The sequence below is a fragment of the Amblyomma maculatum genome, chromosome 11, assembly GCF_055883805.1.
Source record: "Amblyomma maculatum isolate TAMU_Amacu chromosome 11, ASM5588380v1, whole genome shotgun sequence".
In the NCBI taxonomy this organism is placed as follows: Eukaryota; Metazoa; Arthropoda; class Arachnida; order Ixodida; family Ixodidae; genus Amblyomma; species Amblyomma maculatum.
Genome location: NC_139354.1, coordinates 36,582,096 through 36,598,537, shown reverse-complemented (window position 1 = coordinate 36,598,537; position 16,442 = coordinate 36,582,096). Strand labels below are relative to the sequence as shown.

The 16,442-nt window shown below is 42.7% G+C and overlaps 2 protein-coding genes across 3 annotated transcripts in view; one reads left to right on the top strand and one right to left on the bottom strand.

The window, feature by feature from the left end:
* Positions 1–1,089: 1,089 nt before the first annotated feature.
* eIF2Balpha (eukaryotic translation initiation factor 2B subunit alpha) lies at positions 1,090–2,373 on the bottom strand. Its single transcript, XM_084584744.1, has one exon. It carries the CDS (start codon positions 2,283–2,285, stop codon positions 1,347–1,349), a length of 939 nt encoding a protein of 312 aa, XP_084440870.1. The 5' UTR covers positions 2,286–2,373; the 3' UTR covers positions 1,090–1,346.
* A 650-nt stretch (positions 2,374–3,023) lies between these two features.
* IleRS-m (Isoleucyl-tRNA synthetase, mitochondrial) overlaps positions 3,024–16,442 on the top strand; it is a 27,187-nt gene continuing 13,768 nt past the window's right edge. The window contains exons 1-15 of one of the 2 annotated variants that reach the window (XM_084583587.1): positions 3,024–3,601; positions 4,063–4,185; positions 4,531–4,681; positions 5,309–5,457; positions 6,121–6,170; positions 7,509–7,556; positions 7,648–7,709; positions 8,276–8,366; positions 8,969–9,084; positions 10,779–10,954; positions 11,488–11,727; positions 13,223–13,377; positions 13,956–14,058; positions 14,451–14,544; positions 16,044–16,149. In XM_084583587.1, the coding sequence (XP_084439713.1) occupies positions 3,416–3,601; positions 4,063–4,185; positions 4,531–4,681; positions 5,309–5,457; positions 6,121–6,170; positions 7,509–7,556; positions 7,648–7,709; positions 8,276–8,366; positions 8,969–9,084; positions 10,779–10,954; positions 11,488–11,727; positions 13,223–13,377; positions 13,956–14,058; positions 14,451–14,544; positions 16,044–16,149 (1,850 nt within the window). In that variant the 5' untranslated portion in view covers positions 3,024–3,415. Of the gene's footprint in view, positions 3,602–3,701; positions 3,867–4,062; positions 4,186–4,530; positions 4,682–5,308; positions 5,458–6,120; positions 6,171–7,508; positions 7,557–7,647; positions 7,710–8,275; positions 8,367–8,968; positions 9,085–10,778; positions 10,955–11,487; positions 11,728–13,222; positions 13,378–13,955; positions 14,059–14,450; positions 14,545–16,043; positions 16,150–16,442 lie in introns of those variants that run through there. The other variant, XM_084583588.1, reaches the window with a different exon arrangement.

Here is a 16,442-nt window from a genome sequence, read left to right as displayed (position 1 = left end):
TGTATGTAGCAGCCAGAAATGAGGATTATGCGATGACATGTTCACTACTAAGAGATTGCTACCGCCGGGGAGAACCGCACGGCAAATAGTACTTCTGTACATGTTACAAATGGTGCGCATGTTCGTTTATGCTTTGCAGTCTATTTCCTCACAATAAAACAGGCTTGTTATAAAATGTGTTTAAGCTGTAATGTCGGGTGAAGGCATTCAATGACCTGCTCCTGCATCAAATTGCTGCGAGTGTTATCTCAAAGTGAACACGTGAATACAGGCAGGGGAGGTATGAATATATACACTTTACCTTTCAATGTTCACGTCCGGGAGTACTTGAAAAAATGCATGCCGTTTTCTCCTCAGTACTAAACACACCATGTAGACTGCGAAAGCAGATGCCGCTAACAAGTACGTACATACATCTACGTTGTACAATTGCATCTCCGGCGACTTAATCACTCTACTATAATGGTCAATTCATACTGTTTGTGTTGTATATGCAGAGGCTCAAGAACTCTACAGCTAGAAGGCAGATGGGTGCAGCGTCTTTAAAAACGACCACTGTTGGTAGAGCGGTGGACTGACGTTTTTCGATTACTGTAGAGGACTTCTTTGAACATTCATAGCTTGCTGATAGACATTTTCCTTCTTGCTTCACTGTTTTGTGGCTTGCGAGGACCTCTCAGCGCGAATAGATTGCTGGTTCAAACCTGGTCCGTGCGAGTTTTCTGCTACCTACCCCTTTGGGACCTCCGTTGACCTGCATTACGCTGTCCCATACATACATATATGACACTGCGCACGTGCATTCCGTTCTTTCTTTTTCTTTGGGGGCGAGGCAGAGAGAGAGAGAAGACGAAAGAAAAGAGTGTCAACTAACACTCTGGGTGAACAGGTGGACCGTCCCAAAACTTGGAAGTTGCTTTAACTCAGAGCGATTGCATCGAATGCACAGGATGAGAAAAATGGGACGGTGTAATTTCATGCGAGGAATCAATCGTCTCAGACCACAGAACAAAATTTTTGCACGCGTTCAACTGGGTAATTGCTGACATATTAGCGAAAAGTAAGGCCACCAAGATCTCTAGACAAATTAATGAGTGGGAGCAACATTTATTCAAAGTGTTTTCAAATTTTCAAGCGCATGCAAGCGGGACACAATGCACGCCGCCTAGGACGAGCAAGACACCTCAAAGAAGGCTCAAACGAGATCACTTTATGCTGCTGTAATAGTTATGTCGGACTCAGCAACCGATTCCAGAGAAATCATCATGCGGGTGAATGTTTCATCACAACGTGTTTCACAGAACCGACACGGCGGCCAGGTTGGATGAAATCAGTTGCATGTGCAATCACAAGTACAGTTTTATAAGCTCATCGCTAACAGCCGAAGTCGTCAGAATTCCGAGGTCCGTAAACAACAAAGTAATATACTCCGGAGGCGTGTAGTCGACCATGGGATGCTCCTTAGAGAGATCAGTGTCGCCAGTAAGCTTGTCAAGGGCGTACTTTTGTTCGTTGGGCAGGTCCCTCTGGTTCAGTGGATATTGCCTGGCGAACTTGAAGCTCTCGGCGAGAACGTAAACGCGCAAATTCTTCTCCTTGGCGCACATTCCAATCGTGTACGTGCCGATCTTGTTTATGATGCCACCGCTCTCGACCACCCGTTCGGCTCCCAAAAGCACCACCTTTACTTTCTCCAAAACGTAACCTACCGCCGCGTCTACGATCAGCGTCGCGCTGATGCCCTTTTCCACCAATGCCTCGTACAGAAGCCGACCACTGCAATCGGGCGCCGATTCCGTCACGAACACATGAAAGTACTTGTTTTGTTCAGCGGCGGCAAATAACGTGTCACGAACAGCACGCGAGAAAGAGTGCGTCAGGATCGTACAACGGTCTTGCACAAAGGGAGACGCGAGGGAGGCGATCTTCGAGCGCGCTTTTCGCATCTTATCCAGGAACGCCCGGCCTCGCGTTGACATGTTGTGCTTGCACTCTTCAATTGTGCCATCGAGAGTGGTGAGCGTAGCAAACCGCACAAACAATTCGCATGCGGATCTCACGCATGTTATCGAACACTTTGCTGTGCACAGATCGCTTATGACGTGCTGCAGGTTGTCCTTCATGCCCTGGATGGTCGTGTAGTCATCCTTCTCGATGAACTCGAGAAGCAGTTGCAGCGAAGCTACCGCCGGCGACAGGTCGGGATCGTCGCGAAGCATGGCTTCAAGTTTTGAGTTGATGGAATTGGCGCTTACCCCTTTCATTTCGTTCGTGCACAACTCCATAAGCTACACAAGAACACAAGAACGTGGTGGCAGGAGCTGCGGCTCACCATGTGATGTGTTCATTACATCATCCGGAAATGCGTTCAGAGCCGGAAGCGCCGAAGTTGCGTAGCAGTTTTTATCTTGGCGCCAAATTTAATTTTGCTTTAAGGGGGTCAAACGTAAAATTAGTATATTGACTAGATTAACAGGAAAATTAGATTCTTCCACGTTTAGAACAGTGCTGCTAGCCCTAAAAACGTGATGCATCTTTACACCCTTTAAACAGGGTCAGGTTTTGCTATAGTTTTGCTAAGCGAGCGCTCTACCATCTGATCATGAGAGAGATACGGCGGGCATCGACACCCCACACCTCCACATTTTGGCACTCTTTTTTTTTTTTTAAACTTGAAAGTTGAAAAAAAAAAAAACATAAAACACGTAAACAATGTAGAATGCATCCTGAAATTATTGTCCTACTTACCTCACGTTATATCGCATACTCCATGCATAGAACTCGTAAGCGTTTGTCGATTTGTTTTTTCATCCAAGGACGAATCAACAACCGCTTACGTATTCTATGCGGGGAGTATGCGTTATGACGCGAGGTAAGTAGGATAATTTCAGAATGTATTTTATATTGTTTACGTGTTCCTTTTCCCAAAACCGAGAAAATTCAATGCACAATCATCAGTTTTGGTCCACACCCTTGCCGATCGTTCTCACGGTGATCGTGATCAAGCTCGTTCCATAGCTGGGCAGGTCGTGATTATTATGGTGACGATAGGCTCCCGGACCTTGGTACCTTGGCCAACGTTACTATAACTAGTAACGTTGATCTTGGCATGCGTTTTGATGGAGTTGAAATGCGTGAAGAGTTTCAAGTTCTGCGGCACCTGTATTTTCTACATGATTATACGTGGTCGAGGAACACACGTCAGAAAGGAAAAAAAAAAAAATGTTATGCGCCTTGACGTTATCAGAACTACTGTGGTGCTAGGGCACAGTAACAGAAATTTTTCCTTCCTCCATGGTAGCGGTAGCGGTAGAAGAGCGGCTCAACCCTTAATACAAGCTCAGCAGCCCAGTTGCCACCGACGGCGTGTTTATCAATATGGCGGCGCCCACAGTCGTCCAATGTGCTCTTTGAAATGCCGCACGGACTAGCAAGATCGTGCTGCGTTCTCTGCAAAAACAAACCGAAATCATGTTTTCGAATTTCCTTGAGAAACAAAGGGAAAATTTCGTACAGTGGCACGGTACTGCTGCCGAAGACGGCCTTTCCCCAGCGAATCACTGGCACAAAAAGAACCGAAAGTGATGAGAAGATCGCGAAGGTAAGTTTCGTGAGCAGCAGCTTTTGATGGGATTGATACGGATTGGCATTCTGCTTCTTACAGTATGCCTTAATCATCACGCCTTATTGTCACCATTCTGCTAAAGTATAATGTTTCGATGGACACGCTTGCCCTCAATAAGCTCCCAGGTGACGCAATTGTTTCGACTTTCGTTCGGTGCTGGAGTCGTCCTCAAAAACCACGTAAATCTGATTGATCTGTCTCTACGCCGGCTGGCTTCCTTGGCTTTCTCAGTTTAGACATGGTATGTCTGCAGATTTAACCAGGAGACGTCAACCCGTTGTATGTTGTTATGTGGATGGCTAGGTACTTACATGTACAGTACTTCAAGCGTTAGTAGATACTGAGCATTGCTCCGCCTTTAGTTGTCCCAACTGTAGTTTATTAAGTGTGCAGAATGAGCGACTGCAGTGCTCATCAGTATTTATTTTCTTTTGCAGTACGCGTGTTTCGATGAGCACTATAACTGGCAGCGTGAGAACAACAACGGTCCCGATTTCATTTTGCACGACGGACCACCGTACGCAAACGGTGATACACATTTGGGCCATGCGGTGAACAAGGTAAGAATTAGATATATCATGCCGCGGGCGTATCTCATAATTGTCCACATCGAAAATATATTTTCGCAAGATTTTGCTTCGAATAAACCTGTAGAACGTACACTTGGCCGATATTAGCGATAGAATGCTGAAAGGAATAATATTTAATAGGGCAGAGCACTACTCTATTTGATAACAGTGCAACAGAGTCGACGGCTACATTACCAGAAACCGCTTATGAACAGCTTTATGAGCTTGCAGTAGCAGTTTATTCTAGCTCCATGGCATACTGAAAGACATTTCTGTTGCTTTTTGCCAAGGATTACTCAATAATTGACCTCGAGATCTGTGGTGGCATTTTCGCAGATCTTGAAGGACATCACCGTCAGATACAGGTCCCTCAAAGGTGACCGTGTGCACTTTGTGCCGGGCTGGGACTGCCATGGCCTTCCTATAGAGACGAAAGCTCTCACCACCGCCGAAAGCCGAGGGTCGCCGACAGACATTCGTTCTAAAGGTAGCAGACATGCACAGCAATTCGTTCTATGATTTAAGGGTTCCAATGCTGACCGCACAATTTAAATGAACGACGCATGTGTGATTAGCATTGCTGTGGCCCTTCTTATATTTACGTTAGCTGTGAGTTTGTGTCACAAAGAGCATAGTATCTAATATAGATGGCGTTGTGCTAATTTTGAGTTTGAATTGTCCTTTTTATGTGAAAACAATAGCCGTAAATCCGCAGTTAACATTACAACTGCACAAGACTTGAATAGGTTAAGCATTACTGTTTTTCAAGTATCTCAGTACTCCATATTAGCAGAAATAACTACACTGCATGGAATGACTTTTTGTAATTACTCAGACCTCAGTTCTGTTGTCTGCTCGAAAAATTTCATTAACATTATCGCATGTCCAGCATGTGTATACACACACTTGCACGCACTATTCAATATAACTGTAAAGGAGCATTACCTCCACAGCTCACGAGAGAGTCGGGCAAAGTTGTTATTTTTTCAAGCCAGGAAAAAAATACACTTGCATTGACACCACTGTTTCAGGGCTTTGGCAACAGATGGCGCTCATTATGCATCCATTTTACATTACTCCTTCTTTTACTCTCTCTTCCCAACTGCTACCCAAGCACACAGGTTTGCATCTGCAACCATCCAGAAGCAGATGGACTCATTCAAGCACTGGGGTGTCATGGCCGACTGGACAAAGCCGTACACAACATATGACGTCGGCTACGTCACGCAACAAATTGAAGCATTTTACGATTTCTACGAAAAGGCAGGTGTTTTTCTTGCATTGGGGAAATTGCAAAGTTGCTTTTCAACAATTAAGCATGTGTCCAAACATTTTACAATCTTTCCACACTAGCGTAACATCACGCATGTTGCTCTTTGGTTTTCTTTTTTTTCTTTGACATACATACCTGGTCAATTCCGAAAATGTTTCCATGTTTTGACGTAGTGGCCATTCACTTGTACATTTTTGTACAGTGAAGTTTCAGAACTCACTTGCGGCTTTTCAAATGGCTGATCGAGAAAAATTTCCGTATCGTTAATAACATCTTAAATTTTCGTTCTCTTTGCCCTTGTCCACAAACTTTTCCGTGCTGAATTCAGCTAAAAGCTGTCTACAAGCTAAAACTTTGTCTTTATTTCAAAATAACATCTTCCGCCTATTCCATTGCAAAAGGGGCTGACTTATAGGGAATTTGAATTCTCTGAAATTAATCATTTGTGGAGCACCCAAAATCAGTGAATATTAGTAGAATTGTGGTTGGTTCAGCAATTTTAAGGAGCTTTTGGGTTGTATACTATTTTCACAAAATTATCTTGATGCTGCCACATTTGTCTGCTCACTGTTAACTGTAGAGTGTCACTATGTTGTCAAGCATTGCTTTAATGTTTGCCCATAAGGTTTAATGAGCGTGTTTCATTATTCCAGGGCTACGTATTCCGCGATTACAAGCCAGTTTATTGGTCGCCCTCTAATAGGTAAGCCTTAGTTTGCATCGCTCAACAGTATGAAAATGCAATAGCTGAGGCCTTCCTCGTACTTTAGCAAAACAACTGAAAAAGCCTAGAAATGTGTGGGTGCTCTAGAAAAGCACTATGAACAAAGCACGGGGCTCATTTTCTTGAAACAGTGCTTTTAGCCCCTAACATTGAGCAGTTTAAAATTTTGAATTCCTGAGAATAAAAAACCTGTAGTATTATTTGCAGTAAAGAATGCTTCACAATGCACCTTGCATTGCATTCAGAATGATTTTTTTTTTCTTTTCCGAGTTTTTGCAAGGTAACTGTAGCGACCGTTGTTCCAGGCTTGTGAGCCTAGGGGAAGCCAGCTTTTCAATGAGCTCAGGGTACGTAAAGCATGCTGTAGTTAAGTGCAATAAAGGTAGCTGTAGTTGTGGAAAGACGATATTGGTCGTTGAGAAAAAGGAGGCATTGAAAGCGTTGAGTGCAGTAAGGAAAGCAAACAAGGGAATACAAGCACAGGACTCACCAGCTCGAAACACCGAGTTTTGTGTACACTGCCTTGTAAATAATGCCACCGTATCCATGGATTTCGTACTTTAGCATGTCATCTGCGTTTCTTTTTTGGGAGGCCCTTGGTTGTGGTTGGCCGCAGCAGCTTGGGAATGCATTGTAATCATCGTAATGTTTCTTTTATAGTTCTCCTATTGTCTCGAACTATCTCGTTTTGCATCTTAGCTATGCAGATAAGGTAAATAATGCATTTTGTTATTTTTTTTGTTCCTACTGATGCCCACAAAAGCAGTAGTTTGAAAAAATTAGAATATAGCCGCTAACGCATCATTCTTAAGAAAACAATATTCAAATCTGCGAATTTCACTGGAATCACAGCAAACGAGGGGACTTGCAAATACTATTCAAAAATCCGTTCTCACTGGCCATCGTGCGAAAGCAAACTATCGGAAATTTGGAATGGAGTGAAAACAAATGTGAAGAGTAGTATAACACCATTGTCCGGGCACCTGCAATAAATTTCCGTGACGTAAATCTCCAACTTGATGCCACAGCATCTGAGGTGTCGCCTGCATGTCTTGCAAGGAATTTGGAACAGTTTTGTGAAACTGTGAGTAAAGCGGAATCTTCGTAAACCTAATTGCGACCCGCTGTGACGGGCTGTGGATAGTGACCTAACTACTCTGCTTTTGAAAGCATGACATGTACCCCCCCCCCCCCCCCCCCCCAATTGTATTGATCTATTCACCAGTGTTCAGTACTGTTCAATAGAAGCTGTGAGTTAGTAGAATATTGTAGAATATCGTGTAGAATTTGTGTAGAATATTTTGCTGCTACTTGCAGAACTGCACTGGCTGAAGCAGAGCTGGAGTACAATGCTGGTCATGTCAGGTGAGATCCCTTGGATGCATCTTTGTCTTCCTTGTTTTCAGTCACGTTGAATGTCCTTGCCAATGCCTGTTTGATTGTTTGCTCGTTGCAGCAAATCTGTCTACGTTGCTTTCCCTCTGCTCAAAATATGCGATGCCGTGCGAACCATTTTGCGTAAGTGAAGGCTGCCTTTTTTCACACCCTTATCATCAATTCATGAATCTTCAAACGATTAGTAATACTAATCAGCAAGTCACTGCATAATGAGTAACTTGTGATTTGGCTTAGTCTGCCATTAGATAAGTCACATTCTACATGTGTAAATGTGTACTGCTTGATGCAGTTTGCGCAACATTTCCTGATAATGCTCACTGTATGTAAAACAAAAAAAAAATGTTCTAGTTAAGTTTATGAGCTTTGTCTCTGACAGGTTATCATTATGTTGCTTTTAATATTATTCATCATTTCTTGAAAGGCTCAGCATTATGTGAGGAAGGGGGAATAGGGCAGTGGTCATGCATAGAAATAAACATTTCATTCTTGTTTTATCTCCTAAATTTTCATCCTTAATATATTGACTTTATACTGAAGTATGCACGTCTGCACGAGAAGTTGGTATGATGTGTACCTGAGTTTGAAGACAGATTGTCTGGTATTTCGCCTTTTTACGTGGCTTATTTGTGATAAAGGCAAAAACAGCAAAGCACTGCAGAATTTACGTCAGCTGATGTGCATTTCAGCAAAGGGCATTGACCTTTCGGCATTGATTTGGACCACCACACCATGGACCCTGCCAGCAAACCAGGCCATCTGCTTCTCGCCAAATCACCGGTTTGTAACTGCGTTGTTTTTACCTCATCTTTTCAGAAAAATGGCTTTGCCAGTAAATCTTTGCCTATAAAGGGCGGTTGTCTTGCATATGCTGTTGTCGATAACATTTCCTGAATGTATTGTCTGTTAGTGATTTAGTGCGAAATCAACTTAGTTTTATACAATTAATTTGTTTGTACCTTTCTCTGTTGGAGGTACAGTTTCGAGCTTTTGTGTAACCGGGAACGACTGTACTGTAGCACCGCTTTGCAACTGAGTCCGCTTTTGTTGATGCCAGTTGATGGAAAACATGTCCCTTCATAACTGAAAGCAACTCTTGTGATTGGTCTGCGTGGCATTGCCAAAATAAAAAATTTTACTTGCCCACCTGGATACTGCAAGGTTCATATACTGACTGAGAATTTATGTGAGTGTGTCACTGTCCACCCTTTTAGAAAGCACATATTACAGTTGCTTGATTAAATTCATGAACTCTATTTATGTCAGCCTAAACATGAATAAATTTGACACATTCTCTCCCTCTCCCTCTCTCTATATCTTTAGTGTACGTTTAATGAGCCTCTGCAGTGTTTATAAATTGTGTATTGTTTCCAAATTTTCAGGTACAGCATTGTCTGTACAAAATCTTCTCAAAGGCACCTGGTGGTGGCATCGGATCTTATCTCTCAGCTTCAGCAAAATCTTGGAGAAGAACTGGAAGTGCTGGCTACTTTCTCAGGCAATACCCACACCTGTCTTTTTGGGTTGCACCTTCTGTGTGCAACTGTGCACTCTAGTCAATGGGAAGTCACGTTTTAAACATCGCATTTGGGGCCCTGCAGTATTCAATTAAGTTCATATTTTTCCACGTCTGCCATTGCCTTTTTGCTGCTGCAAGATGAAGTATCTGGCATTAGTTGATATTAGTTGTGTTTTTTCTAATCACACTAATTAGAATATTTCAAAATGCATAATGGCTAAAAGTTCTCGGCTCAGGCTTTCTACACACTGCCACTTTTATGCATCGCATGACGCATGTGTTGCATTTCAAGGCTTTAGCAACTCTGTTTTGCGCAAATATCGATTCCTGCTATGCCTTTACAAAACTCGGGTTCCGCGGCACAGGAACGCAGAGCTGGAACCATAGACAGATGTCTGACACAAATATAAGTAAGCAAAAATATGCAAAAGAGAAAAATTCCCCTTTGTTTTGCTTATACTTATGTTACTGTATTCCTTGTGCAAATGGTTCAAAGGTTGAAATGAGACGAAAAAAATGTACCAGATGTCTTTTGCTGCTCAATGTTTCCAGCTATTCAATTATCAAATACACAGCTACATCTGATGGTAGACCTGCCAATGTGTAATTTTCCTATTCACGGACTTGACGCCCCTAATGTTATCCAACTGTGCAGTATCAAAAGAGGCCGGAGGACTTCTACATCCTCTTCTCTTTGGCTGTACAGTGTTGCAGTGAGCATATGAATGCCTAGAGGCACAGTGTTGCGGTGAGCATGTGAGTGCCTAGAAGTACAGTGTTGCAGTGAGCATTGAGTGCCTAGAGGTACAGTGTTGCAGTGAGCATATGAGTGCCTAAAGCTACAGTTGCAGTGAGCATATGAGTGCCTAGAGGTACAGTGTTGCAATGAGCATATGAGTGCCTAGAGGTACAGTGTTGCAGTGAGCATATGAGTGCCTAGAGGTACAGTGTTGCAGTAAGCATATGAGTGCCTAGAGGTTCATCTTAATAGCAATCAAAAGCAGTAGGGCTGCAATGATTTGCATTAATATGTTTGTCACAAACTGGTGCGAATAAAAAAAATGCAGCTGTAGAAAAAATGTTTCCAGAACATGGGGACATTGGCGCAGCCATAAAACCTAAGCACAAATGTGCACATAATTTTAGCATGTCTGCTGTCATTACTGTCATTGCAATTCTTCCAATATGGAAGTGATGCGCTCTTGTTCTGGATTCTTCATTCCTTTTAAAACACACGGACAAAGAATATTTGAATATTTCTGCCATCCTCGGCTTCATCCATACCCATTGCGCTTTTAATGCACTCCTAGTTGGACTGGAATTATGATAAAGCATTTTGGTCGTGATGCTCATAGGGGTAGCATTACAAGAAAGCAAGGGTGCAGAATAAGTCAGAGAAACAAATGACTGTTAGTCCTAGCCGAAGTCTGGAAGAGGAAATGAGCAGAGCACATAATGTAAAGGCAAGGTAACTGATGGTTGGGTTAATGATAACTAATTGGATTCCGAGAAATTGTAATCATAGCAGTGCGTTGCAGCTAGTCAGGTGGATGGAGGAAGTTGGGAAGTTTTCAGGTGAGAAGCCGTCAAAGCTGGTTCAGGAGGGGTTCAAATGGGAGCTTGCAGTGAATGCATTTAGGATGATGGTGACGATGATGACTCGCTCTTCGCAGGAAGTGACATCCTCTCTGATGCCACGTATACTCACCCTCTCTATCCCGGTAAGGAGCTGCGGTTTCTGCCGGGAGACTTTGTAACCATGGAGAAAGGCACGGGACTAGTCCACTCGGCCCCCAGTCATGGCTTTGAGGACTATCAGAATGCCCTCAAACATGGCATAGCGCTTGAGGTGGGTGCTGACTATACTTATAATCACCAGAAGTCTATTATAACTTGGAGTTGGCTGTGGAATGCCCGTTAGTAGTTTACGTCACTTCTCTATGATTACGTTTTATGCCTATTTCATGTCGTCTTCTTAAATAGAGAGTGCTAAATGACTTTTTTTTATTGTGCACGGAGTTCTTCAGTGAAATGGTCACCTCATTGCTTTGTGACCAGGCTGCCTGATATTCATAAACAAGGAAATTACGAGTACTAGCCGCTTATTTTGCAGGCACTCAGGTGGACAGGTAGCGGTACTGAATTTATAAGAATAAGGTGGCTACTTGTGAAGGACGTGGCTTTACATGCAATGAATGGTTTGCTGTTGCTGCTGCTAATGATCTCTAATTTTCATCTTTAAATTTCATTGTTCATGGCAATGTAAGAAATTTTTTTATTGTTCTAACTTAAATGTGGGAGAAAAATGTATTTCATTAGAGCTTGCACATGAAATAAAATTCCACTAGTAGCAAAACTCACAATTTTCTCACAAATTTTCAGGACTGCCTCGTCGACGAGGAGGGGCGCTTTTCATCAAGTTGCAGGCAAGAGTTGCGCGGGCTTCCGGTGCTGACCGAAGGCTCCGAGACAGTCACAAAACTTCTGGCTGGTCACGTCCTGCAGTCGGGCAGTTACACGCATAGTTACCCTTATGACTGGCGCAGCAAACAGCCGGTCATCGTGAGGTCATCTAGGCAATGGTTCATCAACCTCGACGACAACATGCGACGGCAGGCATTGGTAACTTTTCCGTTTCAAGCTAGGACATGCACTGAATAATAATCGAGGGTTATGAAAGGGCAGTTAGTTCTAGAGGTATTAGAGAACTGTTGCTATTGTCTGCTAAAATAATAGGGGAAATAATGCTCATGAGAAATTTATTTTTAATTTACAGGTAGATACTATTAAGTGTAAGAAATGCAACACTAGCACGTTTTTTTTATTTTAACATATGCTGCTAAACCTCTTAATATTAGCTCAGTTTACAACTGCTTCCAACATTCCATTCCTTACACTTTATTAGTATCTACCTGTATATTAAAAATTAATTTCTCATAAGCTTTTTCCCCCCTACTATTTGGACAGACAATAGCAATAATTTCTTAATACCTCTTGAAGTAATTGCCTTAGAAGGACATTTTTTACATATTTGGAGTCAGCAGAAAAAGCTGAACAATTCTGTGAGGTTTCGTCTATTCTGGATAATAGTAAATAACGAAATTAGTTTTCTATGTGCCTGCCCTCTTAAAGGCCCACTGTCCACTATTCTGGATAATAGTAAATAACGAAATTAGTTTTAATACCCATGTGCCTGCCCTCTTAAAGGCCCACTGTCCACCCTTCGGTAGAAAATGTTTCCTTTCCCGGTGACTGTGAGGCTTCGACCCCAGAACGCAAGGCCGCAAGAAAGTTTTTGAAAAGAGTAATTAATAACGCAGTTACAGCCACCGCAATCGACCAATTTTGCGTTTCCCTCACCTTCTGTTCCCTCTCAGAGGTTTTTCACTCTCCTGCCCGGTCGTCTAGCCTCCGCAAGCCAAATTCCCCCTTTTTCTTCCACGTTTGGCGGGAGGTGGGGCACCTTGTGAAGAACGTCACAAAAGGAAAGAAGGGAAGGTTGTAGGAACGGCGCAGCACACAGAACAGACTCGGAGCAGAGTGGTGGTGATGATGGTACTCTGCATGCGCGAAAACAAAACGGGCGAGGGGAAAGCGCGCAGCGCAGCAAGCAGTGGACACAATTAGTGGTGTACGCCCTTCCTCCATCCGTCAGTCAGTAAGACGGACCAATGGATGTGATTACGACCTTGACGTCAGCCTCGCGGCTCAAAGGGCCAGCGTAGAAAACGGGGAAGCTGGTTTTCGAAGGAGAGTATGAGAGAGCTTTGATTTGTATTTCTGCTACTTTGCGGGGCGCATATCGCTGTAGCACTTTGCACAGATTATCTCCGGTACCTGATCGAAGCATTGCGCTCCTTTGCTTAAGAGGTCATACTCTGGACAGTTGCCCTTTAAGCTGGATGTTTAGGAAACCATTGTATAATTTCGTGGGTGGGTTTAAAAAGGCGTCTGCCCTCTTTCCTCCCTGTGCAAGGTGTTGTGCTACACAAGAAGACTATATTTGAACATCGTGACAGTCTCTAAAAAGAAAGTTTGACACTGTGCTCTCTTGCCATACTTTCTATGCATGTGTTCAAAACTGAGCTTTCGTTTTTTTTTTTTCATGTGTCATCAGAGCTGCCTGAAAGAGGTGCAGATCCTGCCCGAGTCAGCTCGTACCATGTTCGAGAACCAGCTAATGCAGCGCCCTCACTGGTGCATCTCAAGGCAACGGTTCTGGGGCGTCCCAATTCCGGTGGTTTTTCAGGACGACAGGTCGCTCACGTCAAGGTGATCAAGTTCAGACATATTTGGCGGCTGCCCTCTCTGTATTAGGTTTGGTTAGCAATAGTAACAAGTACATGAATAGGACAAACCACAAATGTTATCTACCGTGCATTTAATGGATATATAATTCAGCGTTTCTTTTTTTTTTTTTCGTTTTCATTTTGCTTATTTTGCAAAGAACTTGCGGTGATTTGGACACCTTGATCACTGTTGGAAAATGTGCTGTGGTGCTGGGCGAATGACATTGTGAAGGTCTTGTCTTGGATCAAGTAATTAATAATTCATTGATTATATCAAGGCTCTTCCTCACCTCTTGAAATAAAGTGCTTTGCACACTTTACCAGCATTACAGAGGGAATTGTATTCTTTTTCAATGGGTGATGGACTAGGATCGAAATCAATTGATGTCATGGTACCCATATAACCATGTTTGTCATGTCTCTCCTATGTGACAGAAGTCTTACACCATCCGCATACATGACGTCTCAACCTAAGTTTAATAAGTTGAGCTTCTTATAACACTAGAAATGCTTTTTTCTTGAGTTAAGTGCTTAATAAGTGAAGAAATATACAAATTGCAGGCACTTTGTTCGACATCTTTGCAAACTCATGCACGCAAAAGGACCGGACATCTGGTGGACTTCGACAGATGAGGAGTTGCTCCCGAACGAAGTGCGCACAGAGGTCTGAGAGCTTAGTATTTTTTTATCCGTTTTCCAAATCTTGATAGAATAGTGTTAACACGAAAACGTAAATAGAAAGGGTTGCAAGATAAAGCATTTGGAAAGCATGTAATCTAGGGAAGAGAAAGTTATTCGAAGAGAAAGTTATTTCTGGGAAGAAAGTAATTTTTCTTCTACCAACTTGTTTTGTTTTTTTTTTGTTTTTTTTTTCATAAATGCAGGCGACGTTTAGGTGTGTTCTTAAAGCCTCTTTTGCTACAGACCTGATGTTAGTACATATGAGAAAACACTGAGCACTACGTTTTACAGTATACTTATATAGATCACATTTAATCATTTGTGTTTACCAGCACGACGATCAATTGAAATCTTTCATTTCGTGCTCACAATCAGCTTGGAGTTGTTGCGGACACTGAGCTTGAGCGGGGTCGAGACATCATGGACATCTGGTTGGACAGCGGTCTGAGCTGGAAGATGGTTCTCCCAGGCAAGTGAATTTATGTAATGTAAACACTGAAGAGTGGTATGGAGCTTTCTCAGTTTTTGTACCTTCGCTGCTGCTTTCATGACGGGTGTACGTCCTTTGTCAAAGGTTTACAATTTGAAAGTGGGTATTTAGACGAGGAGAAATTACAAAGAGAAAAGAAATAAGCATAGAATCAGAATTGGAGCAGATCGGCGAGCGAAGGACAAATAAAATGGAATCAAAATAGATGGGCAAATAAAAGGTGCGGCTCGTTTTCTCCACGTCAAACAAAATGTTCTCGTCAAATTTTTTTTTTTCACTTCTCAGTTTTTTTAACATAAACATTAAAGGCTCCATTCTCCATAAAAATTTGGCATCGGTGTTGTTGACATTGGTAGCGAAAAATCGTGGCTGCGGTTCTGACGAGTGGTAGCAGGCAGCCGGCACGACCGGGCACTGGATTGTAGGATGTCACGTGACCATGTGACGTGGCTTATTTGGCAGGAGCTGCCAACTGAGGCTTCTCATTTCACATTCAAGGTTGAGAGGAATCGAACTCTTTAAAAACCTTACATTACAAATAAGTCGTGCCACCCTTATGCCACGCAAGCATATTCGTACGGCTTAGTTAAGTGGAGCCTTATGTCTATGTCGGGTGGCCTTTTGCTTAATGAGATGGGTAGCTTATGACCTGCTAAAGTATACAAGTCTGGGAGATAATATAAGTACAAACTAAGGGATTAGGGACTGAGAAAACCAGAAAGGACATGCAAGCGAACAAATACCCCCAAGAGAAACCACAGACAGGGGCGTTTAGGTTGCCATATCGTATCTTTAAATGCTGATATTAAGTTTCCCCTTCCCAATTTGTTTTTCTATTGGTTGTTTGGCTAGGTTTAGTTATGGAGCTTAACATTTCAAAGTTACTCAGGTTATAAGGGATGCCATAGTGGAGGGCTCTGGATAATTTTGACAACTTGGGGCTCTTTTAAGTACACTTATTTTATCCTGGCATTTCGCATCCATCTAAACGTCCGTTGTGGCCAGTATCGAATGCGGATCGACCGGCTCAGTAGTTCAATAGTTGTGTCTCTAACCACTGAACCACTGCAGCTAGTTTGACTGATGGTGTTAGAATTAACTTGTCAAGGCTAATAACCTAATATGACCTGGTGTAGTTGCTCAGCAGCACAAAGTTGTGGGGTCAAAATTTGGCTGTGACCACCACGTTTCGGCAGAGGTGAACTACAGAGATGCCAGTTTTTGTGCGGTGTCGGCACATTATAAATAACACCGCATGGTTAAAATGAAATCCAGAGCCTTCCAATAAACCTTCCAAATTTTCTCTGCTAGTAAAGGATTGGCTCTAAATGTCTTCCATATTTAACTCTGTGAGCAATTAACAGAGGCTGGTTTAGTCTTTGTCGACTGTTTTAACATAGGATTTAACTGTGTATATGCTTGGTTATGTACAGCCTAGTTTGAGGCGTGAAAACTTTGTGGTCTATTTGTTGTTTCAGAGCCTCACCAAGCAGACGTCTACTTGGAAGGTCTCGACCAAGTTCGCGGGTGGTTTCAGTCTTCGCTGCTGACGAGCGTTGCGCTCACTGGCAAAGCTCCATACAGGTACCAAGTCTGTAGCGGTAAAAAAAATGCGCTGTTATGCATTACAGTTTAACTTGAGGTAATATGAGGCAGTAATTGGTGACTCTCGTACATTGGATTTTTGGGAACCACGTCTTGGAGCAGTCAGTACAATCTCAGTATATACAGCCCGTGGTCTGTGACGTTGTGCATTCGTATGATGAGCTTTCATGTAGTGCCCACGCAAATAGTTTTATTGTGGTTACCTTATTTACTAGCACAAAAAAAAATTTTCTTAGAAAATGCATTAGATTTGGATGCTGGATTCATTAAGT